We start from the raw sequence: 26,623 nt of genomic DNA, 5'->3' as shown, positions 1-26,623 counted from the left end.
GAGGACCGCACTGTTATTCATCAACCACGTACAACTACGAAGCTTAGCTAGTTACTTATCTAGCTCTAGACACCATGATCATGGATTGGTTTGTGAAATCACGTACATGCAGTAGCCCTTTAATATTACCATGAACAAGAGATATTCGCACCTGCTTCTGAATATGCCGTTCCAGAAACAAAATGGATATGCTCTATACGCTTCCGGTAGAGCTATCCCTAGGTTCCTCTATCTCTTTCATGCTCTCCTGGTCCCCTATTCCACATGAAATCAAATAATCCCACTTTATGCACGTCATGAGCACATGCAATACCCCAAGGACAGGACTGCAGACCGCTCATGATTTCATCCACAACTTCGATCATTAGCTAAATCTATTAAGTTAAACCGTTCTAATAGAGATAATTATACGTACTGAGTTGTTAATGACTCGAATCTCCTGGGGACAGGGACTGGGACGACGAACTCGTAATTATTAAATTTAAATGGTTTTAATTAATTGGAATATTAAAGACGATGGCACTGCAATGCCAAGTTGATAATTGCAGAGCAATCACTGCTAGGCAGAAAGTGGCCATATATAGATAGACACCAACATAACATTCTCAAAGTCAACACAGTCGCATCACTTTCCTAAAACGCTAACAATGGTTCGGTGGTACATCAATTTGGATTAGCATATCTACTTATGCTTTCATTCTTCATATATTCTTGTATTATCAGCAAAATTAAAACCAAATAGACAGAAAGATTTTGGGAAATTTTGATGGACCAAATGACCAATATGAAAAAGGACGTTTGGCAAATGCCATAGAGCTCTGCATTTTGATTGGTACTCGATGCCGATTTTTTAGTTTTTAATTAATTTATCACATCTAATATTCTTGGTTCTCTCTTCCTTCTGATGTACTCCAACTTAAGTCGACCTTTTTTTACTAAAGGAGTTGACATGCATCTTTATTCCTCTTCTTTAAGCAATGGCGAAAGTTTTTGGGACCAGTGGATGTATTCTGTGAATGCATATATATGACATGTTCCGACTAATTACTTAGCATGCAAGTATGTACAAATGTGTATATATATCTGGACTATTGCTAGACGCCTAGACTGCTTATACATGTTACAAAATTAATCATATATAAAGAGACTTTACTATTTTGATGAAATAGCTAGAGAGTAGGATATTGAGAAGAACTAGTAGAGACAGACATAGGTTCAAATAATTTCACCATTACAAAATCAATTAGGTAAATTAAGATGATGTATGGCTACCCCGTGGTTAATGACATGAAAGAAAATATTAATAACGACAATCAAGTCCATGCAATTTTAATAGAAGTTCACAGTTATTGTCTGGTTTATTAGAATTTGATGGCGGGTGCCTAACTTAGCAAATTGGTGTTAACTGGATGTATATATAGTAAAATGCCATACGTACGTAGTCGCTAGATTTTTTTTTTTTTTTTTTGGTGAGTGTGTGTGTGTGTGGGGAAAGGAATGTTCCATATATATACCTCGAAAGTAATTACATCCTACAGGACCACTTCCTCGATACTGTACAAGGATGTGCTCGGAATATCCTTTTTTCCATGGCGGATTCCAGATTTTCTTCACCCGTTCGTCATCTATATATTTCGATTTGGAGCCTCATATCTGTTCATCGAGAAATCAAGTACTTAGTCAAAGCCAATGATCCTAGGGAAGGAGCTAATGAGTCACATTGAAGCTGGTGCATGCATGAGGTGCATTACTGGGCAAATATTCCTCTGGCAGTTACCCACTACTCAATTGTATATATAATATGACCGATTATGGGTTGAAGTCTATCTGTAGAGTGAGTGAGCTCACTGCCAAAGGAGATTTGCCCGGCAATTCAGCTTTGCAAATTAATGTTCATCATCCACTCCCATGTGTTCATGACCTACTACATCTAGGTACGTAAGTAACGTATTATACTCCCATTACGCTATACAAATTTACTTATGTATATGTGCACGGAGGGATCCTGGATATGCATAGTTAATTTTTTTTCTTTTTGAGAAGATGCATTAGTTAATTGCACATGCATGCAGGTATACATGTATGACCTAATTATTGAGAATAATGCATCTGTTAGTTTGCTCAGTACTGATCGATGTGGTTTGACTGGTTTCTTATTCGTGATTTGAGCTTCAGTTAGAAGGAGGACTGGTCCACATGAGATAGCCATGTATGTACCTCGAGCTAGCGCTGAGGTTGGATTTTATTGTAAACCAAATCCAACTTGGTTCAAGTATACATATTATTTTAGGAATAATAATCTCAATGATATACCCTAGCTAGCTAACAGCCTAACACAAATATTAAAAAGAGCTCAAATCAATTAATTGGTTGAACGCCCAAAATTAACTAACCGCTTACCTGAATCCATGATAACTCATTCAAAAGACCAAGAATAAAACCCTAAATAATTCTTCATCACGGAAATACTTGCATTTTAACCCTATATTACAGTTTCAAAATATTAACCATATTTTACTAGTTCTTCTCAAACCCAAGGCCTCATCATCAAGACATCAACTAGTACTACTATAAATTTCAGCAAGAAATAGATGAAGAATTCTTCTTCTTTTTTCTTGCTAATTAAGAAAAAAAAAAACTGTATGAAGCATCCGACGTCATTGATCACCTAGCTCACTATGACACAGCCGGAATTGACCAGTTTGATGCTCAACTGCTTCAGTTGACAAATGCTATTCATCATTATGTATTTGCAAAAAGAAATGAAAACACATACTTGATTCACATCGCTAGCCGCCAGTATAATATTCTGCTCTGACTTCCTGAGTTTCCCCAGTCATTAGTTAATGGCAAATCTAAACCTGATTAAGATTGCTTAGCAAAAGTTAGTTATACCTAACTATAATCTCATTCATCCCAGAAATAAATAAATAAAATAAAAAAGAGAGAGAAGAAATTCACAAGCATTGATCAGTCTTGAGAATTAGAACTACGTCGTGTGAACGTTGAAGCAGAGACTCTGTAATTAGCTCTCGGTTTGAACGACTCATTGGTTGAAAGGAACAGACGCACGTGGAAACTGAGTTTTAATATTTCATGTTGTGTTAGAGTTTGACTACTCTAAAACTATAATCCACATGTGATTAATTAAACTCTTAAATTATCAACATGTGAGTATCATCGGAATATTTTTTAATATATATGGTCTATCTTATATATGTTGTTTACTGATATTTTTCAGCTTCACACGCTATCTAATTATGTATATCTACTAGACTTGTATTTTTCTTGGTTTACATCTCAAAATTGTCCTCTTATACACAGCAGTAGATAAACGCTATGGAACTTTTTCTCTGCTTCCAAATGTGAGCAGCACGAGTGGTTCAGGGGAAGAATGAGCCTTGATATGACTGCAAACTCAACCATCCTAAAATATAATACTATTTGAGTGAGAATAGACTCGGTCCAGTTATGCTTATGTAATTTTTAGGAATGAGATAATTTTATTCCTCAAGTCGAAGAACAATGATATTTTAAGGTAACCCTAAATATGGTACGTAAAAAAAATATGACAATGTTGCATTCAATCGATTCAAGACATTATTTAGTAGTCGGATTCAAGTTTTTTTATATTTAATTTGTATGTTTGAAACATTTTGTACTTATAATAAGAGAGCTTCAGTTGGAATTGTTAAACAGTACTATTTGTTGTATGATTATTTTGATAACAAATCATACTTCATAATATTCATTGCTGTATCTTGGATCTTGTATCTAGTAACTTATTGTGAATGAAATTGTTCTGCTTTGTTCAAAAAGTACATCAAAAACATGAAAGGTGATTCAACCACAGTGTGTTGCGTCTCATGAGTCATGACTATTCAACGTTCCTTGAGCTTCCAAAGAAAATTCATCGACAGGTGTATGCATGACTCTATTATATTACCATGCATAAGGATAAAAATCCAATTTTAAAACCCAGCTGTATGTAGTAAATTCAAGTACCACTACTACACCCTCTTCCATCGATCCTAAGGTTTTATGTCCCTCTTTCTCTTTTAGATCGAGCTAGAGAATTCTCTAGCTACACTTGATCATGCCAGATAGAGATAAATCTCTGCACACAGATCCTACCCACTCGTTAGGTTGCAAGTTTATGTCAAATTCAATTGGACCAACTACCTCAAAGAGATATATATGCATCCATCCACCATATTTATGACAGCCGTTAGGTTTATTTTGTGTAAATCTGAAGCAAGAAAACATTATTGCTATGGCCATTAATCGGTTCGCTCATTATTGTTAGGTGGTGCAGCAAACTGCAACACTCATATGATATGATGGACATGTCACCAACATATCAAATGTTTTTGTAGTTTCCAGTGCAGACAAATTGTACACAATCATGTTCTGCATCAGCTACAACCAACAATCCCACAATTATAGGAGTTCATCCTGTGGACTAGGTTTATTTCTTGAACTTGATTGGGTTGAATGACGAATTGTTATAGGTGTAATTATTACATATTTATAATATCGGAATGAATTGGATATAAACTCTTGAAAAGAACGAGTGATACCGATGAGGTTGCATATTTTCATTATGCAATCCAATTCTCATAGAATAAATAAATTTTATCACTTTAAATAAATCGTAACTTACAATATATATATATATATTTTTGTAGTATAAGTATAGAAACTCATGGAACAAAATGATTCTCTTTCATTCAAAGCTGGTTGCAAGTAAAGTAGTAAACAACGATGACATCTTTATCCCTTTTATCATATTAGGATTCCAACTATGTTTAGGAATAGTAAATATCTCCTCATAGTCTCATACCATGGAAACATCAAGAAATGCAAACAGGTAAAGAGCTAAATTTGAAAGTAATACACAATATAATTAATCAAGAAAATCCAAGCTAAACTAATCCAGGATAACCACACGCGTCAATATATTGGCCTTTTCTTTAAGCCACCAAATCTCAACACGTTCAACCCCCTTTTGCTTTCTTGGAATGTCCCTCACAAATCCCAAGTAAAAACAACATGCAATTATAAAAAAGACCCCCGAATGGAAAACGTGTAGTAAAGGTTGAATTTTTCCAGTAATATCTGGATCACTTCAAGGGCAAATTTGGAACCAAGGAAGCTCTATATATCAAAGCCTTTCAAAGGCCTACTTGCACAATCACAAAACTAGAATCTTCTAGTCTCTGTTTTCTTCAGCAGCCACAACGCCATTAATGGAAGCAGAGCAAATCATGGAGCTCTTTGATTCTTACTGGTTTGAGCTTGAAATCCTCAAGAAACAACCATTTTCAGCAAACTCATCAAGATTTGAAGCTGCCCCAGTTCATGAAATTGAAGAACAACCATCAAAACCAGAGGTCTTACGCATTCCAAGCCTCCATACTAGATCCATGAGCGAAGATTTGAGCTCCAAAACGAGCTTTATGAATTGCGGCTCTCTCTCGCCAGACTCAGTCCTCCACAGACCAAAGCTCACCACCATTATTTCTGGAAAAGAAGCCACAGAATCAATGGAAGATATTCCAGTACAAAAACATGAAACAGAGTCATCGAAGAAGGCAAAAATTGAGAGAAGAAGGAAGAAGGGCGGGAGCAAGAGCTTGACAGACCTTCAGTTTGAGGAGCTAAAAGGGTTTATGGATTTGGGATTTGTTTTCTCAGAAGAAGACAAAGACTCAAACTTGGCTTCAATCATTCCTGGTCTGAAAAAATTGGGGAAGAAAGATGATGGTGAAGTAGACGAGGAAGCTTTTGATGATGAGTCTGCGATTTCAAGGCCTTATCTTTCTGAAGCGTGGGAGGTGATGGAGAAGAGAAAGAAAGAGAAGAAGCCATTGATGGATTGGAGGTTTCCATCTTTGAGCAATGAAATTGACATGAAGGACAATCTCAAATGGTGGGCTCATACTGTTGCTTCTACAGTTAGATGACATTGAAGCTAGTTTAATTATAAGTTTTGCTTTACTTTCTCTATTCTATTCTTTATACAGAAGGTTTAGATCAACCAAATTGTTGTTCAATCTTGTAAATGTGAATAAATTAAGGTATATAAGTTTTGCTTTACTTTCTCTTTTCCATTTTCAATCTGCTTAGTTGTATGTACTTCAGCTTTCCGGTGCTTTACTCTGCATTTTGGTTTATTGGTCTAAACTTGAAGAATTCAAAATTGAAACTTCTTGGATATATTTAGTAGGCAGATATGTATAAGAGCATTGAAATTTCTCAGCCATCAATGCAAGTTCCCGGAAACATGTGTGCTTGCTTAAGCACCACAATTACTCGTTATCGTCTTTAAGTGTGAGAGCGAGGAATTTCTTTCTTACCAAAGGGTCTCAATTTTCTTCAATCATGTAATATAAATACAAAAATGTAGTTATCAAATGTAGTTTCTACATCATTCTTCAAAAATCTTCTATGCGGAAGAATAATTTACTAACAAAATGGCCGCAAGTGTAGAAGGTGTTGCTAGTGTCATGGTTGTTTGTTGCCTTCTATTCTAACATTGTAGTTGTGCATTCATCTTCACTGCTATTTTAGACTATTATGTTCTTTTTCCTCTTATAGAGCTAGTTCTTATCGCGTTTACCTTGTCATGACGACTGTTCCTACCTTTGTTCACTTGGTGACAATTCGGCGCAAAAGCTCCTTACGTGGATAGTTCATTATTGTAAAAAAAAATTTGGTTTTTCAATAACCATCACCCAATGCAATCAAAATCCCGAAGCCTAAGCCGTAAATTCTTATCCCCTTAATACATATGAGATAGTTTTTGTACATGTGAAGTAAGATCCCAAAATGAAAGCAATCCATAGCACATTGAGTAAAGAGATCTTTTGATTGGTTCATCAATGTGATAAGCCAGACAACACGTGCAAATTATACTACAAAGGGTCAGAATGCTGAAAATGATTTCATGGGCCCGGGCTGCAACAAGTAAGAATTGCCTCGTGGTATCAGGCCCGCTGTCGGGCCCAACTGAAAAGAACCAGTCAAGTTTTTTTTTTTTTTTTGGAACTTTTGAGAAAAAGAAACAATCATGGTGGAATCAAATTCCTTTTCAAATTCTGATTTATATTCTAACCAATAATGCACTTAATGACGTAATTAGCATCAAATTCTATTCCTAATCTTCCACTTTAATACGTTACGATTAACTCGAAGGTCAAACATTTAAAGACCACACTCTTTATCATTTTCGTAAAACGAAAACAAAACCTTCATCATATCTGTCTCCCCACGTTGTTTTCGACCGTTGGGTAACTTTTCACCTTAATTAACGGAACCGGTCCCGCAACGTTACCCCACCCACCCACTGGACCAAACTGCCCTCCGTACTTCCACGCCAAGTGCCAGTCCTGTAAGGTCAATTTCGTAATTAGGTCAGCATAGAACGAGAATATTGCTGTGTTTTATTCATCCTCACCTTTCTCGAAAGAGTCCGTCCAAATAGAAAATTAATGTCGTCAACTACAAACCTACTCTTCAGTCTCCGCCTCCTCCTCCTCCTTGTTTCTTAGAGTGTTTTCCATGGAAAGGGTTATCATGGAGAGCTTGGACTCTCTCTGGTTCTATAGCAACGTCTTCTGTCCCAGAACCCCGGTTTGGGAATCGGGTGCTGCTAGTTTAACTAAGCGCGTTCAAGAAGAGCATGTAATTGAGGAGGTGTTGAAGCCGGCGTTGCCAATTGTTGAAGATCATAAGAATGAGTCGGAATCAGAGGCCGGGAGTTTGGTTCCGGTCACACCCAGATGTGCTGAAGTTGGTATTACTCATGTGGATGATGTAGCAGAAGTGGTGGAATATTACTGTCCAAGTCCAAGAGAGAAGGAACAGAGGAGGAAGAGGTCAAGAAGCAAGAGGGGTCTGCAGAGAAACAGGAGAAGGATTCTTGGTGAGATTGATTTGGGTTTTCATGTGAAGGCAGAGGTTTCTGGGTGTGATTGGATTTTTCTGGAGGAGAATTTTGGGTATAAGAATCAGTTCAATCTCAATGATAATATGGCAATGAAGGAGCATCTCAGGACTTGGGCTTACGCTGTTGCTTGCACTGTCAGATAAAATTAACCAACATTCTTCAGCACTAATCTCTCACCTTGATTTGCTTCTCTTTCTGATCTGTTCCGATCTGTGGCTAATATGTGACCAAAGCTGTTTGATTTAGATCCGTTCTTGACAATGTAATGATCTGATATGTGATTTAAGTATGTTTCTAATTTCAACACCTTTAAGAATTTTGCTATTCCTCTTCTTTATGAAACAAGTTGACTATTATGTTTAGGTTATTGATCCCTAATTTCTTACTTTTTTAAGTCTCAAATTACTGTATATTTTAGGAAGAGCTTTCTTTTCTTTGTTGGAATTTTTGGAAAGAAGTTGAGCAATCAAGTTGTGAATTAACCAGAATTTGGTTATTTGAACCAATAGCAGAAGAAGACTGCGAATAGTTGATCTCTAATTAAGTTTTCATTTGTTCATAAATCACTTTCAACAGCAAGTCCAAGTCTCAACTTCATTTGAATTTGGCTCAACTCAGTGTCTCTTCAACAGAGTCATCTTCACCAAGCTGGCAACCCGTCCTTAACGACAGGAGCCTGTTTATCAGCTAGTGTGATTATTCTAGTCAAATCTGCCTCCATTTATGTAATATACACTGTCTTTTCTTGGGTGGGGTTTAGGGTATTAGGCCTCGAGGAACTTTCGGGTCGGCTTCTTGGTTAAATGCCAAAGCTTTGGCTTGCAGGGAAACTTCAGTGCTGAAAGGCCAAAAACAAAAACAGATATACCAATTGAGCAACGCACAGAGAAGTCCTGCTTCAACAGATGTTGTAGTCAATACTACTCATTATGTGCAAGTAGCCAATTCAGTGAAAGTAACTTTTCCAGTATACAGAAGGCAGAGTTCACATGCACAATACTTTGATTCATTTTGTCTGGAATTGCCATATAGCTAGTATAGCTAGGCTAGTATAGTTAAGTGTAGATGATACTGTCCTATATATGGGAATCCAATTTATGCTTGAAAATGGTTGAAAGAGTTTTAAGTTTTCAGCTACTTTTGAAATCATGCTTACAAATTGGTAAGTGGGTGATCAGTTACCATAATCCACCAACCAACCATGGGAGATCCATCTTAATTCCTAGTCATATATGTCCCCCTGACTTGTTCAGTTCTAGCAAAAGAAGGTAATAACTTGAATAGAATAAGAAGTGCTTTAATTCGAGATATATAGATTGAAAATTTGAAACCCACCAGATTACCATATGTTTTGGTGGTAATCTCGACATAAGTATCCCAAGTGCAACGTTTTCGTAGACCTATAAACTACCCTACCGTTTGTTTGATTGACTACACGGTAAAGAATGACAATTGTGAGTCTAGACGTGCACCATATGAATTGAGGTAAATTTCAGAAGGCGCTAAACTCTTTAACTTTCTAGGGTGAACTGCAATTTATTACCCAACCGTCATGCACATTTGTTCCAAATTAATCTAACTGCCCCCTATGTTTGGCAATTTCTTGCAATTCTTGGTATGGTGAGAGAATCAAACCATAGTCTCAGTTGAGTTCTGATATGGCTAAAACTCAAGTAATTCTTCCCCGGGGCGATTTCTCACCTTTCACCGTCATTTCTACATTTCTACCCCAACACTGTTTCCGAGCCTCATCATTTTCGTTCAACCATATGTGGCTTCTATAATTTTAATCTTTGTTTCCTCAAAAATATTCATTTTGCTCCTGTGACATAGATTGTGGGATTATTTAATGTTCAATGTCATGTGCTCAAAATAGTCATATTTTGGGTTTGTCATCCACAACACATAGAGATGGTTTTTGATGGTTACTACATAAACTCCTTTGAAGAATGATGGCCGTACTATGTGGAATATGATATTTTCAAGAGATAACGGATTTGCAAACTGCAAACAGGTGGATGAACATGATTCATCTCTATGCCCGTACACTAATTCTCTCCCTGTTAGTAGTGACTGTGACGTAGTTAGTCTGTGATAATTTTTCCTCACGGGGTTGTATTACAAAATTTGAGGGCTTTTGCTCACTCTACGTGCGAATATGATCCCTGCGATCCAAGCTTCCACATTCACAATGTCTACTCTTCACTGCAATTTTCTGACCATTAATAATGGCCAATTGTGAGAGCAGTTAGCTTTTGTTGGGCTCGCAATTAAGGCGATTAACTCCGTAATTAATATGACGTTAAATTTCAGTCATGAATGCGGCTATTATTACGATAATAACTGCGCGCAATGATTACGGTTATGAATGCGCGATGAATGACCGTCGTAAATGAGTCATGATTAACCTTCGTAAATGAGTCATGATTAACCGTCGTCAATGTAGCAATGATTATCATCATAAGTGTGAAAGTAAATGCGACCATGAAAGCGGGAGTAATGGCGGCTTGTCCTCCAAGTAAGTCATCGCCTATAAAAAGGCGGCGTCAAGGTAAACCATCCCATTTTGATTCCTCTTACTAGACTCGACTAAGAGCAACTCCAACAGTTTCCCTATATTTTGATTTTTCTTTATTTTAGGAAAAAATAAGTTTTTTTTGCTCCAATAGATTCCCTAAAACTATATCTATTTTAGAGATAAAGAGGAAAGAGAAAACAAAATTCCCTAAATTTACAGCAATCTCTAAAATTTAAGGAAGAATTATGGAGATTTTAGAGATTACTGTTAAATAGGGAATTTGTTAGAGTTGGAGAAGAAAAAAAAGCTAAAAGTTTGACTTTTGCTTCCTTATAATACAAAAATGATAGGGAAACTGTTGGAGTTGCTCTAAGAAACGTTCTGACTTAGGCATCAGAGGGTTTTCTACACGTAACCCCCTCCTCTTTGAGCCAATGGTCAAACTTCAACTCTCAAAGGAAGCTTCTAGATCACTCTCGGTCAGCTCCCGCTCCAGTCCGTATTCATTGGTGAATCAATATCCTCTACGGAATTTTTCATCACCAACAAGTGGCGCTGTCTGTGGGAACCACTTTTCCCTAAAAAGTGATGGGGGAGCTGCACCTCAGGAAATATCATTTCTATCACTAAGGACTGGGAGTGATGGAATACAAGCCTCAAAGAGACAAAAGCTCGGATTCAAAGGGAAATGGGGCAAATTCCATGTCTCATGCTGAAAATGAATCTTCACATCGAGGAAAGAATTGAGGCGGCTAGGGCCCGAGAAAAGAATCGAGGTGGCTAAGGCCCGAGGAAAGATTCGGGGCGGCCAGGACGGCCAGGGCCCGAGGAAAGAATCGGGACGGCCAAGGCTCGAGGAAATATTCGAGGCAAGATTCAAAACAGCCAGAGAATGGAAATTTCCTCTTAGGATGAGTGTCCAAAGAGAAAATTTGGGGCATTGTGGGAGTGGTCAGCTTTTGTTGGGCCCGCAATTAAAGCTATTTACTTTGTAGTTAATATGACTTTAAATTTCAGTCATGAATGCGGCTATTATTACGATAATAACTACGCGCAATAATTACGATTATGAATGCGTGATGAATGACCGTCGTAAATGAGTCATGATTAACCGTCGTCAATGCAGCAATGATTATCATCATAAGTGTGAAAGTAAATGCGACCATAAAAGCGGGAGTAATGGCGGGTTGTCCTCCAAGTAAGTCATCGCCTATATAAAGGCGGCCCGACGTCAAGGTAAATCATCCCATTCTTATTCTTTTTACTAGACTCGACTAAGAAACGTACTGACTTAGACATCAGAGGGATGACTATCGAGGAGGCATATGACTCCTCGATAGTCATCCCATCATCTCATCATCCTAGCGAGGGCGTGGTCCATCATCTCATTCCGACTCTTTCTATTCAACTACTGAGAAACGTACTGACTTAGGCATCGAAGGGTTTTGTGCAAGTACCCCCTTCTCCTCGAGCCGACGGTCAAACTTCAATGCTCAAAGGAAGCTTATAGATCACTCTCGGTCAGCTCCCGATCCAGTCTGCATTCATTAGTGAGTCAATATCCTCTACATAATTTCTTGTCACCAACACCAATCATACCTCACATTCTCATCTTCCGCAACTTCACTTCTAAAAGCCTCTTGGCTTTGTTGATCTTCCGGAATATTTTTTTTTTTCAAGTTGACATGCACCTTCGCTGGCTAACCACCCTCCTCCATGGCTTCCTCCCACTTGCGTTTCTTATGGGTATCTATTATGTTCTTCGATTGCAGTTGTCAGTGATGATCACACAATTAGCAGGTGATCAAGAATTTTGTGATCATCCACCCTTGAATTTAATTTCAAGGTCACTATGTTATGTGACCAAGAGTTTTGTGGTCATCCACCCTTGAATTTAATCTCAAGGGTTGAGATTAAAACACTTAAAATTTATTCTTTTAATCTCAACACTTGATATTAAATTCAAGGATGCAAAATCCTTGATCACTAGTAACAGTGTGAATATTACTGTTGGAGTTGTTTAATACTTTTTATTTTTATTTTCATGAAAGGACATCACTCCAATATATTAGTAAATGTAGGTAACATTATACAATGATCCACCCCAGAGGGGCTATGTCAGAATTGAATTGCTGCCTAGGAACTAAAGGGACCATAAGTCCAGTGGCGGATCCAGGATCCGAGAGTTGTCTAGGCTAATTAGAAGTACACTAATTTTTTTTTTTTTTCAGTGGGAGGCTCATCCTCACGTCTTTATTATTTTCAATCAAAACATACAACAAAGGGGACATAAAACCAAACTCCGTAAATTAAAAACTACAAGCATACATTTGTTGTAAAACAGGCTAAAGAATATAAAGTTAGTAACACTAACCAGATGGAAAGGGCATCAACACTCAACAGCAGTCAATTAAGTCCGAAACGCTACGAAAAGGATCAAACTTAGGAATTGAGCATTAGTTAGCCTCATAATATTAAATAGCTCCCCTTCTTTCTATCGTGGCCTCTGAGTCTCTGACAGTTCAGCCTCATATTATCTACACAAACACTATACACAAGCAAGACAGATTTAAAAAAGATAGCCGACTAAGCCGAGTGAAACAAACCCAAAACCGATATCCCCTAAACAAATCCAACAATCCCAATCATCAACTTATACCCAAAACTCAAAATCCCAACTCACAATTACATGGAGGGCCATAACTCTTCCAGAAACCCAGGCAATCACTCGGTCACTACACTCCAGTCTGCAAGAAGCCAAGAATCTCTGCAAATCTGCAAGTGAAATGGAATATACCCATAATCAAAACATAAGTGGTCAAGTGGCTTTGAGAGTCTGAGGTTAAATTTGGTTCTTAAATCAGTGAGATAGCATAGAGATGCAAATGATTAATAAAAAAGTAGAGCAACCTAGTGAACCCACATTAAGAAAATCGAACAAGATAAGAAATTGGCTTAAAGGAGAGTGAGAGAAACCTTGGGTTGTTGGGCATTAGATCGGGCAATGGAGAAGAAAAGGCGGAGCCGCGGAGGGTCTGATATTTCCGTTGAGTGGAAAATAGTTGAGGAGTCGAGGACGTGATTCAGGCGAAGAGAGAGAAGCAGTGAAGCACTCGAGTGACTTGACATCTCGACCACAGACTCACAGAGAGGAGAGAAGTGAGCTGCTGTGGGTGGGGGAGAACGCGACTTTTACCTCCCTATTCTTTTTTTTCTTTTTCTTTATCTTTGGGTATGGGCTGAAATTAGATAGATATATATACTTGGTCGTTTTTTGCCCCAAAAGCTGTCTAGGCTTGAGTCCATATAGCCCACCACATAGATCCGCCCCTGACCATAACATAATATCATCTTAAGATTAAGCTCCTTGAACCAAAACCCTAGCTTCCATACCGGCAACCATCAACAACTAGCCAGAAATCACAGCTGACTAGCCACTTCGCCATCATGGTCTGGCCACCATCCTTGACGACACCGACCATCTTTGAACAAACCGTAACCCAATTGTCCCAACTTGGAGCCACTCCTACCAAACGTCGTAAGTCCCCATCAATGCCGCCATTGCCTGGACCACAGCCAACACTATTGCAACCGTCGCCAAAGGTTGCTACTGCAACATCGTATATCCATGAGCCATGTCGTCTTCACCACAAAGAAGGTCTCCATATGTATACCACCAACCAAGCAGCTCTCTCAAAGAAAAGGACAGATCGCCACTCACAATTTTCGAGATTCGCCACAACTAGAGATGGCTTAAGGAAGTCCTGCTCCCTCAAAGGATCAACGACTGCCCTCATGGCCCTATACCCACAAATTTCAAAAAGAGATTATGTAATGCTAGAGTGCTAATCATTTAATAAGTAAAAATTTATTATTAGTCGTTAAGTTTACTATTTTCACCTAGTCTATTAACATTATGTTATTTTCTTTGATGTGGACATCATCTGATCATCCCTTTTTTTTTTTTTGGATTCAGAATTGCTGGGCCTTGTGATTTGGAAAAGGACCAAAAATGAAAAAGAAGAACAAAAAACTTCGCTTATGTTCAAGGAAAACCTAATTTGTGTTTAGCCCAAACTCTAGGTTACTTGACCTAGTGGTAATATGATTTAATTAGAAGGATCTAAAATCCTAATCAATGTAGAATTACTTTCCTTGTATGATTGAGATTCTATGCATTGTAATCCTCTATATAAAGAGGCCCCTATTATCAATGAGAACACACAGCAAATTCCTCTCAAATTCAGTTTCTCTACAACACGTTATTAGCACGAAGCCCTAACCCTGAAATCCTAAATTCGTAGCCTTCAAATCCCAGAAACCACCGCCGCCCACCTTGAAGATCTCAACTCCAGGAGTCCAGAACCGGCGGCCCCGCCCCCGAAACCGGCCGGAAAATATCCGAACCGGCCACCGGAAGTAGCGAAAATCCCCCTGCCCGGTTCAAAGCTTTCCTCACCACCTCCTGCAGCCATACTCGACCACCTGCAGCGTCTCCACCCCAGTAACCCGGAACTGGAAATTTCATCACCGGAACCGGCCAAAATTTCATCGAACCTGCCACCGGAATCTTATTAACCTGAACCGGCAGAAAGAAAGAACAAAAAAAAAAAAAAAAAGGGAGGGAGGAGGAGGCCCCAGCCCAAGCCCAACAGCTGCAGTCCAAGCCCACTTGCTGCAGCCCAAAAAAAAGGTGAGCCCACGTACAGCAAGCCGCCAAGCCTTTCTGCCACGTCAACACTTCGGTCAACGGTCAGTCAACGCCGGTCAACCCTCCGGTCAACACTTTTCAGGCGACTTTTCCGGCCACTTTTCGGCACTTTTCCGGCTATCTTTTTAAGGTAAACTTTTCTAAAAGTTCCCGTTTTTGAAGTTTTTTTTTTTTTTTTTTCCAATTTCTTCTTCTTTTCTCGGGGACTTCCAACATCCCTTCTTCTACCCCCCTTTTCTTCTTTATAAGGGAGACGAAAAGCCGAACTGTGGGAGTTCATGCTCACTCCAAGCTTGGAGCTTGTAGAGTCCTCCAAACTTAAAGTTTGTTGAGAAGAAAACGATCGACCACATACATCGTTGTTTCGATCTAATCCAAAACCCCTCTTGGAATCGGATTTTCTTGGAAGCGACTACGCTCAGAAAATCCCTAATTTCTTGGAAGCAACTACGCTCAGAAATTTAATAGTTTTTCGTGGTAGCCTTTTCGCTCCGAAACTAACCCTAATCTTGTGTTGTTTTTCAGGATGAGTAACTTGAACAAGTTGAACTTCGTTCCACTAGAAACAACTGGCGCAGGATACCATAGGTGGGTCCGAGATGTGCGCCAACATCTTAAGGCTGATGGACTTCTAGAAGCCATCCAAGAGCCTGGTCAGAACGTGCTCTCCATTGAGCAAGCTACTGCTTTCGAAGCAAAACAAGCTAAAGCCATAATTCTCATGACAAGGCACATGAATGACGTGCTCCAAAATGAATACCTCAATGAGGAAGACCCAAGAAAGCTATGGGCCGTAGAACTTGAGCAGCGATTTGGCAACGTTCGTGACTCCCTGCTTCCTGATTTAGAAGTGCGATGGCATAGCCTCCGCTTTTGTGATTTCAAGTCTGTGCTTGATTATAACTCGGAAGCTCTTCGTATCAAGTCTCTGATGGAGTTTTGTGGCCAAGCCATAACTGATACGATGTTGATCGAGAAGACTCTCTCTACCTTCCTCGTCTCTGCACTGATGATTTCAAAGAATTATCGGATTGATGTAAATGCAGGACGTATCACAAGGTTTCATGAGCTCATTGGCGCCATGAACGTAGCTGAAAAGCACTACAATATTCTTGTGAAGAACTATAATGCTAGACCCGTGGGAACTAAGCCTATTCCGGAGTCTAACTATAGTCGCGCCCCCAATGGAGGACGCAAGGAGCGAAACCCTAAGGATAGGGATAATTCTGGACATTCTGGTCCGTATGTTCGCCCTAAAGAGGAAGGAAATCGTTAAGAGAGGCGTGCACGGAATCGTGGAGGTCAACGTGTGAAGAGAGAGAGAGGCTGAGCCTCCGACCATGGTGGTAACGCCACAAAGAGGATAGGTCGTCCAAATCGCGCCCCAATGGCGCCTCGATCAAGGGAGCCTGACCATAATGATGTTTGTTTTCGATGTGGATCAAGTGAACATTGGGCCAAAACATGTACCGCACCCCAGAATGTTGCAAACGCATACAAGACGTATCGTGAAGCAAGGGAAGCAAATTACATGGCACAAGAAGATCAAGATGGTGATCTAGATCTAAGGGTGGAAGACTACAAGGATCAAGACCCAGAAATTGGCGATTTTGATTAAGTCTTTTTATTTTCCAAGAGATGTAGGAGATTGCTATATTACTTTTTATTGGATTAGATTTTCTTTGATCATAGAAACAATGATGTATTCCGTTGGCTTATGAATAAAATTTCGAGTTCTTTTCATTATGACTCAATTTTGATTATGAGCATATGACTTTGTGACTACGATGGCTCGACCATCAGTATTAATTCAAGGACATGGAATAACCCAAGTTCCACTTGCCAAATGGCACCTTGATTACAGTTGTCACAGAAACTCTCTACGCTCTTAGGGCAAATAGTACCCTATGAATAGCCAACGAATTTCATGCGAAAATGCATGTAGAGAACGGAAATGAGTTCCTTTGCATTACCTCTAATGATTGCGAACAAAGACGCATCTTAGAGAAGTTTATGTGTCTCTCTAGTGGACTTTATGTCACTATTCGAGCTATTAAATCCAATACAGCTATGAGAGAAGATCTCTTGGATTTAGACACATATTGGCTTTGTCACAATAGGATAGGTCATCCTAGTCATGATATGATGATCCGTCTACAAAAAGACTTCACACGGACATCTTTTCTCTCGAGCGAAACGAAGCATGAATCAAAAGTTGATTTTTAGACTAAGTGTGACCGATGTTGCTGCCTAGGGCATCACCTCCGTCCACCACCAGCCTAGGGATGGCGTAGTCCCTATCCATGACTCCATGGATGGCGTCCATCATGGTGATGGCGCCCTAGGTGATGCTGCAATCACCAACTTGCTTCAAAATAGTGTTTCATACGCTCAGGCCTAACCAAAATTCTCATTGGTTGCTTCTAAAGCCTCTCGCTCGTTTTACTAAGCCTCTTCCTTAGGGAAATTAGGACTGAGACCGTCCTATGAAAAGGATATGCCATTACTCATTCTGTTCTTACAAAGAATCCGTAGGGATTTTGTGGATTGATTCAACCAACTTGCGGACATTTAAATATCTCATGATGTTGGTTGACACGCAAACACACTGGTCACGTGTTGTGCTATTGTCCACTTGTAATGCTGCTTATGCTACACTCCTAGCACATATCATACAACAACGGGCTCACTCCCCGAATCATCCTATTTAGTCAATTGGATTTGACTATGTTAGAGAGTTTACATCGAAAGACTTTCGATGGATATTGCAATGGGCTTGATGTTGGACATCACATTCCCATGTACACACCCAATTGGTCTCGCGGAAACGACTACGATGGTAGTCCGAACATTGGTAATGCGCACCAATCTTCTTACATCCGCTTGGGGTAATGCAATATCGCATGCAGCTATGCTAATTCGTCTACGACCTAATGCCACTCAGTGTACCTCTGCGTTACAGCTAGTGACTGCGTACACGTCTTTTGTACTTACGCACATTTGAGTGAGCCATTTTTGTGCCAATTGCGCCGCCACAGCTCTCTATGATGGGTCCTTACAGACGAATGGGCAACTACGTTGGATTTGGGACTCCAACAATCGCCCGCCTCTTAATGCCCTTGCCAGGCGATCTCTTTATCGCTAGATTTGCGGGTTGTCACTTTGATGAGACAGTTTTCCCGTCGTTCGGGGGAGATAAGAACACAAATGTTCAACAGGAACGACATGAATTGTCGTGGCCTATCCCCACTATGTCTCATCTCGATCCCTGTTAAAGTGACGAGATCACACAAATATGCTGCAAACAAACCTGCAAGGAAGGACGTCCCTACGAGAGGACATAGCGCCACCGCACACGGAGGTGGGTATGGCGCCAACGCCAAAGAGAGTGGCACTCTGGCGTTACAGGCCATGGCCCCAGCTAGGATGCGTGGGAGGCCCGTGGGTTCGAAGGATTCTTTGGCACATTCCAATCCTTTGATCATCAAGACTCAAAATCCATCTCATGAGAATCTTCCGGGTTATGGTTATCGTTGGGGGACGCCTCAACGTTAGAACCTATTCTTGAGAATATAGAGCTCTAGACCATGGAGCGCGTTTACAAAGAGGTTGAAACGCTCACTAAAGTGACTACTTGATTGGGAAGGGATATGCCCATGCGTTTCTATGACAAGTTTTGGATTCTATCGCGGTTCATGTTGGACATGATCTTCATTAAAAGCCCTTAAAGAGTTAAGGGAAACTGCTGAACACTTGAAATCCGTAGTTTGAGATGAAGGATTTTGGAAGAACACGATTATGGCTCGGTTTGGAACTTGAGCATCGTGTCGATAGATGCTTAGGCATTTTGACAAGGTCAAGCCTTCGAGCACCTCCATGATCGTCCGTAGTCTTGATCCTAAAAAGGATCCTCTTCGTCGAAAGGATGATGACGAAGATGTGCTAGAGGCAGAAGTGCCTTACTTAGTACAATAGGCGCATTATTGTACTTATCTCAATGCACAAGACCAGACATCTCATATGTTGTGAACTTGTTAGCTAGATATAGCTCTGCGCCAACGTGACGCCATTGGATTGGTGTAAAAGATATCTTTCGATATTTGAGATGTATGATTGATATGGGCTTGTTCTATCCCTACGAAGAGATGATGGATTTGGACCCATCACACACCAGAAACGCCGCCAACGCTGGCCTGCGTTCTCTATCCCCATTCTAAAACGACATGTGTTTTGGAAGGTTTTGCTAATGTTGGGTATCTCTCTAACCCACACAATGGTCTCTCCCAAACTGGTTAAGTGTTCACCATGGGAAAAGACCGTGACATCTTGGAGGTCTACATAATAGACCCTAGTCACTATATCTTCAAACAATGCAGAGATCATTGCTCTTCACGAAGTGGTTCGTGAATGTATATGGATTAGATCCATAATTACGCATGTTCGAACAATTGTGGTTTGAAGTCTACCACAGATGAGCCTACGAGCATTTAGGATAATGCTACTTGTTTTGAACAAATGAGGCAAGGCTACATCAAAAGCGATAATACCAAGCATAATCAGCAACAACAGACACTCCTCGAGATCAAAGTGAACTAGATTCAATCTGAGGATAATGAGGCAGACTTGTTTACTAAGTCATTGCCCAAATCCACGTTCGAGAAACATGTGGCAAGAATTGGCTTGCAAAAATTATCTGAACTCCCATGATCGTAGTCATCAGGGGGAGGCGCAGACATCAGGGGGAGATGTCTACATGTTCACCTCAAAACGTGAATGGTGTGTTGTGCTATTTTTCCCCTTCGACCGAGGTTATTTTTGTCCCACTGGGTTTTTGTTACTCGGCAAGGTTTTTAACGAGGCAACGAGAGAAGCACCGCGTTTGGGCAACACAAGGGGGAGTGTTCAAGGAAAACCTAATTTCTGTTTAGCCCAAACTCTAGGTTACTTGACCTAGTGGTAATAGGATTTAATTAGAATGATCTACTATCTAGAATCCTAATCAATGTAGAATTACTTTCCTTGTATGATTGAGATTCTATGCATTGTAATCCTCTCTATATAAAGAGGCTCCTATTATCAATGAGAACCCACAGCAAATTCCTCTCAAATTCAGTTTCTCTACAACAACTTAAGAGTAAATGAGAATCAGAGGAAAATAATAATATATGCAGAAAAGAAGTGTCGTGAAAAACCGACGTCGAAAAAGATAAAATTTAATACCCAAAAAAGGACCAATTTTTCTGTCATCGCCCAATTTGGCACCAAACCCCTAAATCCCCAATTTGGCATGGCAGGCATGTCTTCCCGAACGAAGGGTCCAAGGAATCGTGAACTCAAACGGCTGCAGGCCGAAAAGCCTCTGTTCATCCAAAAACGAGATAAGCCTGCGGGTATGCTTTTCCTTTTCCTTTTGGTTTTAGGCATTGCAATTTCCTCTTTGTTTCATTCTATCTGGGAATAGCTATATGGGTTACCATTAGTTTTCTTTTTTGGTTTCTTGTTTGTTTGTAATTATCTGACAATGTTACCTCAAACAGGTAGCAAGGTCGGAAAATCAAAGCATCATTCTCCTGCTGGGCGTTCACATGGTAAGAGTTTGAATTTTTTTGTTTAAGGTTTTGATCTGCCAATTTCCTTGGGCTCTGTATGTTGAAGAAAAGGATTTGTTTTCGGGTAGTTTGACAAAATACTGCGCGATCGATTTGGTCTTTTTAAGATAACTTCACCAGCCAAGGAATTTTGGTTTTTCATACATTATGTATGGCCAGACATAGAATAAGAGTCATTATAGTTTTTAAAGATAATTTCTCCAGCGAAATAATCTTGGACTAATTATTCTATGAGACAGTTAATATAGAGTAGCCACTGTTGATGGGATCATAGATTTCATTGCATCTGCAGTCTTGCATTAATTTTAGTATTAATCAGAGATTCATTCTTGCTTTTGTTATGCCACAACATTGATATTCTGCTACTATCATGTAGTCAGAGTGCCGGTGCAGAAGGACCTAGTAGCACTTGTGTCTGTGGATCATGCAACAACAGCCAATCTCTTGGTTTTCTTTTAATTTTTGTTTTTCGCTTACCTGGAATTTTCTAGTAGGAATAGATTTTTTTTTTTTTTTTTTTTTGGAGTTTCTTGCAATGCTCGTTATCGTTAGAGAATTGATCTTTCCATTGCGGGCTGATGTGGACCCCCTCTGTTTTTGTGATGTGGATAATGTGGACTCCCTCTCTTTCACTGATGTGTGTTTACAATTAACAGATAGTAATAAAAAAGTCTTATAATTATTAATCAAACTAGTCAAACAATAAACCAAAAACTACAATGTAATATACAGGAAGGAAGATTATCTGCACTTCCATTGGCTTCTGTCGTGGAGAAAAGAAGTAACCATTTTGTTAGTGTAATTAGAGGATAACCAAATGTTTGGATCCATTTGTGCTTGAAGATAATTTCTTGTGCATATTGGTTCGTGCATGTTGCGTACCCCAGATTAAGTTATATAGTTATTGAAGATGACTTCTCCTGCATCAATGTCACTTTGATATCCTAAGTAGAATAATATGGAGAGACTAATTGTTGATGAGATCTTACATCTCATTGCGTATGTGACTTCTCCTTACGTAATTATGGGAAATACTGCCCAAACTTTTCAATTTTGGTCTGTGCATCAAGCATTGCTGATACCCTTGATCAAGTTTAGTATATTTGCATCGCAGCTCATGTTTCATTTAGCATTCAATGTTCATTTTTTCTTTTCTTATATGATACTATTCAAAGTCATGTGGTGATAGTAATGTTGTTTTCTTTTTTACATCATCACTTCTTCATTATCTTCTGCTTTATGTTTTGTCTGACAATATAATCATAAACAGGTGCTGTGACATCTTCTCGTTTCTCCAGTGCTGATGGTAAGATTTTAATTTTTGTTTTAAGGTCTTTGAGAATATTTTCTGGTGTAATTATAGGATAACCAATTTTTTTGGATCAGTTTGTGTTTGAAGATAATTTCTGGTGCCAAGCCATATTGATTTGTGCTTGATCGTACTTGACACTGAATAATATAGTTTTTGAAATTAAGTAGCTCCATCAGAGTCATTTTGATAGCCTCTAAAGGATATATCAATAAATCTATACTATTATTAAGACAAGAGACTTTGTTTTTCAAAATTGGCCAAATCTTTCAATATTATTGTAGACTTCAATAATGGCATTATGGTAAACAGAAAATAACATAACAGATCATTTTTTAGTTTTTTTTTTTCTTTTCAAAATGCATTCTTTTTACTATGTTCATAAGATAACTGAGTTTAGTTGTCTGAACTGTCACATTTAGAGTATGTGTGGGCAAGGCCGGTATTTGTTGATTGGATCTTACATCTCCTTGTATGTGCAACTTCTCTGTTTATATGTTTTTTTTTTCCTTCTCTTCTGATGACACTGATATATCTGTTAGCATTCCTTTATTCAATGTCATGCCCGCTTTACTGGTTTCTGGGTTTTGTCATCATTATCATCCATTCATTCATTTTTTTTAAATTTTATTTATTATTATTTAACAATGTAACTGTGAAACAGGCAGCAAGGTGACGGAACAAGAGCTTGCCAAAATGCGTGTTATCCGCGACTGTATGCTTTTATTTTTGTTGTACAGTTTGTGATTAGTTATCTTGGATTTTTCTGAAGGACACATCAAAGTGCTGATTTTGTATTACGTAGTTCGAGGAATACTGAACCAAACTTTTGGATCAATTCGAATTTTGAAGATAATTCTCTCGCTTAGTCAGTATCATTTGTGCATGATGCATGGTTGATACCAATGATGTTTTGCCAAAGCCTTAAGCCTTAAAACCCTTGAAGGGTATATATAAAAAGTAAATTTTAGATAGAAAATAATAATGACTTCATTTATTCATCTTAAATACAAACTTTTTTTTTCTTTCTGTTTTTTCGGTTTGGAACACACTCCTAAGGGGAAAGGAGGGAAAAAAAACTTAAAACAGTTTTATCGAACATTCATTTTGCTTTTCTTACGGTACCATTCAAATGTGATGTGGTCATAGTACTTACTTTTGGGTTTTTATAGTGTCGCTCGTTTGGTTTTATTTGCTTTTTATCTTTCTATCTGACAATATAATTCAAACAGGGTGTAAGGATTCTTGTTCTTACTACAATCCCAAGGAACTCCGTAGCCCTCCTGGTAAGATTTTTATTTTTGTTTTAAAGTTTCTTTGGCTATGTGATTTGACGAAAATTATTATTATTATTATTATTTTCTTTTTTTGCAATACTGTGAGATCAGTTTTACTTTTGAGGATAACAAAGCCTCTTCTCTTAATAATAGTATAGATATATATATATATATATATATATATTTATATAATAATTATTTTTATCAATAATTTGTATGTAATGATGTAACTGTGAAACAGGTGCCGAGCCATTAGAACGAAAGGTTGCCACTTGTCCCCACCAGGGTATGCTTGTACTTTTGTTTCAGAGTTTGCTATTAAAATTAGTTTGAATTTGCTTGATCATTGTGTGTTCGGAAGGAAAAAAAAGTGTTGATTTTATATTATGTCTTTAGGGAAAAACTAGCTCCAACTTTTGGATCAAGTTGACATGTTGGAGATATCTTTTCCAGCCAAGTCATTTTGGTCTTGGCATGATGCGTTTCTGATAATCAAGTATACTATTGTTTGATGGGGTTTTTCTTGGGCTTGTTTTATTTCTAAAGTCATTTCGCATTGCAGCTCCTGATTCATTAAACTTCAAAATTTAATTTTGCTTTCTGATGTCATTTGGTCGGATTTTTGGGTTTTGACATGGTCATTTAGTCATTATCTTTTGCTTTTTATTTTGTAAACAGGTAACAAGAATGTTTTTAGTTTCATGTTTTGTAAACCCGACTGTGCCCGTAGTGCTACTGGTAAGTTACTTTTTATTTTTGTTGTAAGGTTTGTGAGAATATTATCTTGGAGTTTTCTTGGGCTCTTGTTAGTGTAGAAAATGAATGCATTTTTTTTTTGTTATTGTAATTAGACAAATACTGTGTGATCATTCTTAGTTTTTAAGATTTATGGTAGTTTTATAAAATTTCCAAAATTGAAACCGTAAAATTTATAAAAATTTTAGTCTGAGATTTATATTAGTTTTCCATGATGCATTTGCATTGCTATTAAACAGTCATTTTTGCTTTTATGGAACCATTCAATTTCATGTGGATAGTTATAAACTTATAATAGTTTTAATTAGAGATTCATATTTGCTTTGCTTATGACCCAGCATCTTTCCATTGCTAGTGCTTGACTATCTGATATCATATTCTCATGTAGTCAGTCTTGATGTTTTGGGATTTGATATCACACACACACACACATTTGTTGTGTCCGTAATTGGTATTGAACAATACCCACTCAGACCCTTAGAAGAGCACATGTTTGTACATAATGCACATGCAGCTCTCCCGGTGTTCATCCGATTTTTGTTTTCAGTTACCTTGAATTTGTTTGAACTATGTGTTACGTCGGAAAATAAGTCCTTTTATAGGGTAAAAGACACAAAACCACCCTTGTTGTTCTGGTATTTGCTCACTATCTAACTTTTTTGAAAACCTAAGTAGCCCTGCCGTTAGATTGGTGGTATAATTGAGAGTCCAACTTTTCATGCCAGCATGTTGCACAATGTGAATGGAATTGTTGTAAATTTAAAAGCCACTAAACACATGAAAAATTAGGGGGAAATTGCAGTTTATTACCCTACCCTACCGTCCTACACCCATATTTCTAATGTAATCAAACTACCCCTGCAATCTTGCAATTCTCGTTATTGTTCTAGAATCCATCCCGTCTTCGATGCCTGCTAATGTGGTTATTATGGTCCCCGTCTGTTACTAACGTGAGTTAAAAGAATAGTAGTGTCCTTCAGTATTAGAAGAATTAGTCAAACATTAAAACTACAAAATGGTAACTGGGATGAAGAGTAAAGTAACCTCCCCTTGTGGGAGAAGGGTCTCACCCTTACTTCTCTCTTTCACTACCTTTCCAAGCCGAGTCATTATTGGATCTGCCGCTTCAGAAGATAGTCAACCTTTTGGATCGATTTGGGTTTTCTAGATAAGTTATCCAGCTAAGCCATATTGATAGCCTACATTTAAAGTAACGAATTGTTAATTTTGGTCTCTGGATGATGTGTATATGATAAACAGAATAATATACATTACTTTTTTATGTGATCATAGATCTTCAAGCATTCATTATTGCCCTTTTGTGGTACTATCCATTATCTGACAATATAGCCACAAACAGATTCTGTCCTTTTGGGCCGTGCTTTTGATCGCTGCAACATCAAAGATAACTCTAGTGCTCCTGGTAAGCTTTTGACTTTTGTAATAATGTTTGTGAGGAATAATATCTCAGAACCTCCTTCGGCTCTTTTTTATAGAGAACATTTGGTTTTTGAAGAAAACTTCACCATGCAACAAGTGGTTTTGGTTTTATTCATTATTTATAGCATCCGTAGAATCGTTTGGTTATCATAACAGTTAACAATACCCGTGAACAGGTAGCGATGAAGAACAAAAGGCCACTAAACACTTGGACATGACAGTTGACACTTCTGGTATGTCTGAGATTTATTTTATTTATTTGTTCTATTATTAATTCTTTTGGTTACCTATGCGTTTTGGAAAGCCTACAGACTAACCCTACTGCTATCTTGATTTACTCGCTGTTTGAAAATATAGTGGATCTAAGTGTTGAATTTTATTTTGTGAAAAAGAACAAATTTTATTTGTTCAAGTGTCGGATAGTAATGGTTGAGTGCCCATTTGTGATAGTTTACCCAAACAATTAAAAAGTTTGCTAGGCAGTTCAAAAAGTAAGGAATTACACTTTATTCCCTGACATTGTTACACCTTTCTAATTGCAGCTCCTGTGTGTTTGTCGTCGATTCCTAAGGAGCATCACGTGTTCGATCCTCCTGGTTTTATTTGGTAACCGGGGGGTTTGCTTCAGCCGGGTATTTTGAGAAATAAATCATTGTTGATATTCTCCGGAGGATGAAATCCTGCCTAGTTGTTTGTGTGAGAATTAAAGGTGTGTGAGGATGGTGAGATATTTAGCATTTGTGAGGATGGTAAACTGGGTTTGCTTCAGCTGTGTTGGAGATGGAAGTGTTCTATTGTGTTCACACGACACTAATTTATTTCCCAAATGTTTGTGAGGAATTTCTCGATATATATATTTATATATATTAGAAACGGTTAAACACCAATGGGTAGTTAAAGGTTTATATCATTTTTAATTAATTGTTTAATTGTGTTTTGAGGCTTTATTATCAATGGTTTTCTAGCCCATGGGTAGCTACTAATGAAGCGAAATGGTATTATGCCCAGAATTTTTAGAAATGTTTTTAAATATATAAAGCGCGGAACGTTGG

General features: G+C 38.4%; 2 protein-coding genes and 1 long non-coding RNA gene across 3 annotated transcripts; all 3 read left to right on the top strand.

The window, feature by feature from the left end:
- Positions 1-1,668: 1,668 nt before the first annotated feature.
- Positions 1,669-2,293, top strand: LOC121049512. Its single transcript, XR_005800541.1, has 2 exons — positions 1,669-1,934; positions 2,073-2,293. It is a non-coding gene; the product is annotated as an uncharacterized LOC121049512 (long non-coding RNA).
- Positions 2,294-5,249: 2,956 nt separating this feature from the next.
- LOC112168065 lies at positions 5,250-5,966 on the top strand. The gene has a single exon (XM_024305185.2). It carries the CDS (start codon positions 5,250-5,252, stop codon positions 5,964-5,966), a length of 717 nt encoding a protein of 238 aa, XP_024160953.1.
- Positions 5,967-20,395: 14,429 nt separating this feature from the next.
- LOC112165952 lies at positions 20,396-26,481 on the top strand. The gene is made up of 10 exons (XM_024302666.2): positions 20,396-20,570; positions 20,718-20,768; positions 22,060-22,095; positions 22,763-22,813; positions 23,331-23,384; positions 23,617-23,661; positions 24,054-24,113; positions 25,492-25,554; positions 25,748-25,804; positions 26,114-26,481. Exons 1-10 carry the CDS (start codon positions 20,468-20,470, stop codon positions 26,179-26,181), a joined length of 588 nt encoding a protein of 195 aa, XP_024158434.1. The 5' UTR covers positions 20,396-20,467; the 3' UTR covers positions 26,182-26,481.
- Positions 26,482-26,623: the final 142 nt, after the last annotated feature.

The sequence above is a fragment of the Rosa chinensis genome, chromosome 5 (assembly GCF_002994745.2).
Source record: "Rosa chinensis cultivar Old Blush chromosome 5, RchiOBHm-V2, whole genome shotgun sequence".
Taxonomy (NCBI): domain Eukaryota; kingdom Viridiplantae; phylum Streptophyta; class Magnoliopsida; order Rosales; family Rosaceae; genus Rosa; species Rosa chinensis.
This window is presented reverse-complemented; position numbering and strand designations above follow the sequence as displayed.

Bases quoted from the DNA above. Each gene is read 5' to 3' on its own strand.
- LOC112168065 (XM_024305185.2), top strand. From the start codon at position 5,250: ATGGAAGCAGAGCAAATCATGGAGCTCTTTGATTCTTACTGGTTTGAG.
- LOC112165952 (XM_024302666.2), top strand. From the start codon at position 20,468: ATGGCAGGCATGTCTTCCCGAACGAAGGGTCCAAGGAATCGTGAACTC. The intron at 25,555-25,747 runs GTAAGCTTTTGA...ACCCGTGAACAG, and splicing joins AGATAACTCTAGTGCTCCTG to GTAGCGATGAAGAACAAAAG. The intron at 25,805-26,113 runs GTATGTCTGAGA...TTCTAATTGCAG, and splicing joins CATGACAGTTGACACTTCTG to CTCCTGTGTGTTTGTCGTCG.